General features: G+C 44.0%; 1 protein-coding gene across 3 annotated transcripts in view; it reads left to right on the top strand.

Annotated features, from left to right (window-relative positions):
* Nucleotides 1-106: 106 nt before the first annotated feature.
* The window catches only part of LOC122539569 (cartilage intermediate layer protein, nucleotide pyrophosphohydrolase), a 71,684-nt gene continuing 69,381 nt past the window's right edge, over nt 107-2,409 (top strand). Inside the window, exons 1-2 of one of the 3 annotated variants that reach the window (XM_043674556.1) lie at nt 107-194; nt 986-1,173. In XM_043674556.1, the coding sequence (XP_043530491.1) occupies nt 1,113-1,173 (61 nt within the window). In that variant the 5' untranslated portion in view covers nt 107-194; nt 986-1,112. Of the gene's footprint in view, nt 195-318; nt 1,174-2,409 lie in introns of those variants that run through there. The other 2 variants (XM_043674557.1, XM_043674555.1) reach the window with 2 other exon arrangements.

The following is a 2,409-nucleotide window of genomic DNA, read 5'->3' on the forward strand; positions in this document are numbered from 1 at the left end:
CTGCAATTTCCCGGAACCGTTCAGCAGGGCTCATTCTTTGATCGAAATAATGAGTTTATTTTTGGAAGAGTTGCTCTATTTTAATCCGCGGCAGGTGTTCCATCTCCTGGGCGTGACCCAACACTGAGGGACCACATCTCTATAAAACGCCAAACGTGGATTGTGAAAAAAGTCATCGGAGATTTGCCTTTGGGGTAAGTGTTAGTGTTTCTGTATCTCAGGCATTGTAACTGTCAGTTTCTGTACATAGTTCGAATTGAAACGGGACCAGGATTCTGGAGAAACGGTGCCAGTGAATTTGTGATTTCTGCCGTGAGTTTTTGGTAGGGACTCGTCAATGATCTCGGGTGTACAAATATAGGTGTCAATGAAATGCCTTCAGAGGTGAAGCTTATCCCACGGAAGTGTGACACAGAAATGAACCGCAAATTATTTATTAAAAAGCCGCTGTTCGAAATAACAGAAAATGCTGGAACACCCCGAGTATACGTCAGGCAGCTTCAGACTTTTCATCAGAACCTGGAGCAACTTCACAAAAGTAACCGACTCGGAGCCAGTGCAGGAAAAGGGAAATCTGAGTGGGTGGAAGTGAGAAGATATTAAATTATGGGGCAACATGATCCAAGAAAGAAATGAACGATATGGTGGCACAGGGGAAATTATTTTCCAGCACCCGTCCAGTATGGAACCTCTGACCGCGCTTCCCCTTCTCTGTCCTTGTTCATCGGATATTGTTACACAATAGGAACAGTCTGACTTTTGGGAAGGAAACGTGGTGGAAAACATCCGGATGTCATACAATTAGGGTTCGGTTTGGGGTTAGAAGGGCTGACGTGTTAAAATCTGTCGATAGTCTGTGTTCCAGTCTTTCGAGTTCCACATCCTTAATTCTTTTCCAAATCCAAACCCATTGCCGTATAAATATTTCTCTCTCATATCTGTATGAGCTACTGGATGTTCACAGCATTTTCTGACTTTATTTCAGATTTCTGCATCCACAGAATTTTTTTTCCGTTTATTGAGAATAGCTCCTGACTCCATGCAATAAATTTAACTGGTTCTGCCTGAAGACCTGCAAGAAACACTTTAATATAAGATCACGGCTTGAAGAAATGGTTTCAAACTGGACCAGAATCTTTCTCATAACTGGGATGATTTGGAATTTATCACAAGGTTAGTATCAAGTTGCCGCTTAGACTTTTCTTGGTCTGTAGAGTTTTTGGTTTAGGAATGTTAATAAGTATTTACAATGGGCTTAAGTCTTTGGATGTAATCCAACTGCCACCGGTCATTCAAAAAAATCACTCGAGGGGTGCGAGCTGGCTGGGCCTTGTCTCTAGTTAGAGAGTCATAGAAATGTACAGCACGGGAAGAGACCCTCCGCTCTCATTCGTCCAGATATCCTAATCTAGTCCCGTTTGACAGCCCACATCCCTGTAAGTCCTTGTTCATATACCCATCCAGATGCCTTTTAAATGCTGTAGTAGGTAGTGGTCAACTGCCTTCTTGAACTAGTGCAGTCCAGGTGCTGCAGATAGACCCACAATGGTGTTGGGAGGATTGAAACAACAGCAATATATTTCTGTTGGGTGTCATGGTGGCTCAGTGGTTAGTACTGCTGCCTCACAGTGCCAGGTACCCAGGTTTAATTCCAGCCCCAGGCAAGTGTCTGTGTGTAGTTTGCACATTCTCCCAGTGTCTGTGTGGATTTCCTCCCACAGTCCAAAGATGTGCAGGTTAGGTGCATTAGACAGGGGAATAAGTCTGGGTGGGTTACTCTTCAGAGGGCTGGTGTGGGCTTGTTGGGCTGAAGGGCCTGTTTCCACACTGTAGGGATTCTAAGCTTTCCTGTTATCAGGATGGTGAGCGACTTGGTGGTAGTATTTCCATTAAATATCTAATCTTCAATTTTCTATTGAAGTATTGTTATGAAATATATTTTGTATTAAACAATGGTTTTCCTGTAATATCGCCAAACTCCATGGACAGTAGACAATAGGTGCAAGAATAGGCCATTCTGCCCTTCGAGCCTGCACCACCATTCAATATGATTATGGCTGATCATCCTTAATCAGTATCCTGTTCCTGCCTTATCTCCATAACCCTTGATTCCACTGTCCTTGAGAGCTCTATCCAACTCTTTCTTAAATGAATCCAGAGACTGGGCCTCCACTGCCCTCTGGGGCAGAGCATTCCACACAGCCACCACTCTCTGGGTGAAGACGTTTCTCCTCATCTCTGTCCTAAATGGTCTACCCCGTATTTTTAAGCTGTGTCCTCTGGTTCAGCACTCACCCATCAGCGGAAACATGTTTCCTGCCTCCAGAGTGTCCAATCCTTTAATAATCCTATATGTCTCAATCAGATCCCCTCTCAGACTTCTAAACTCAAGGGTATACAAGCCCAATC

This window comes from Chiloscyllium plagiosum, chromosome 32 (assembly GCF_004010195.1).
Source record: "Chiloscyllium plagiosum isolate BGI_BamShark_2017 chromosome 32, ASM401019v2, whole genome shotgun sequence".
Lineage (NCBI taxonomy): Eukaryota > Metazoa > Chordata > Chondrichthyes > Orectolobiformes > Hemiscylliidae > Chiloscyllium > Chiloscyllium plagiosum.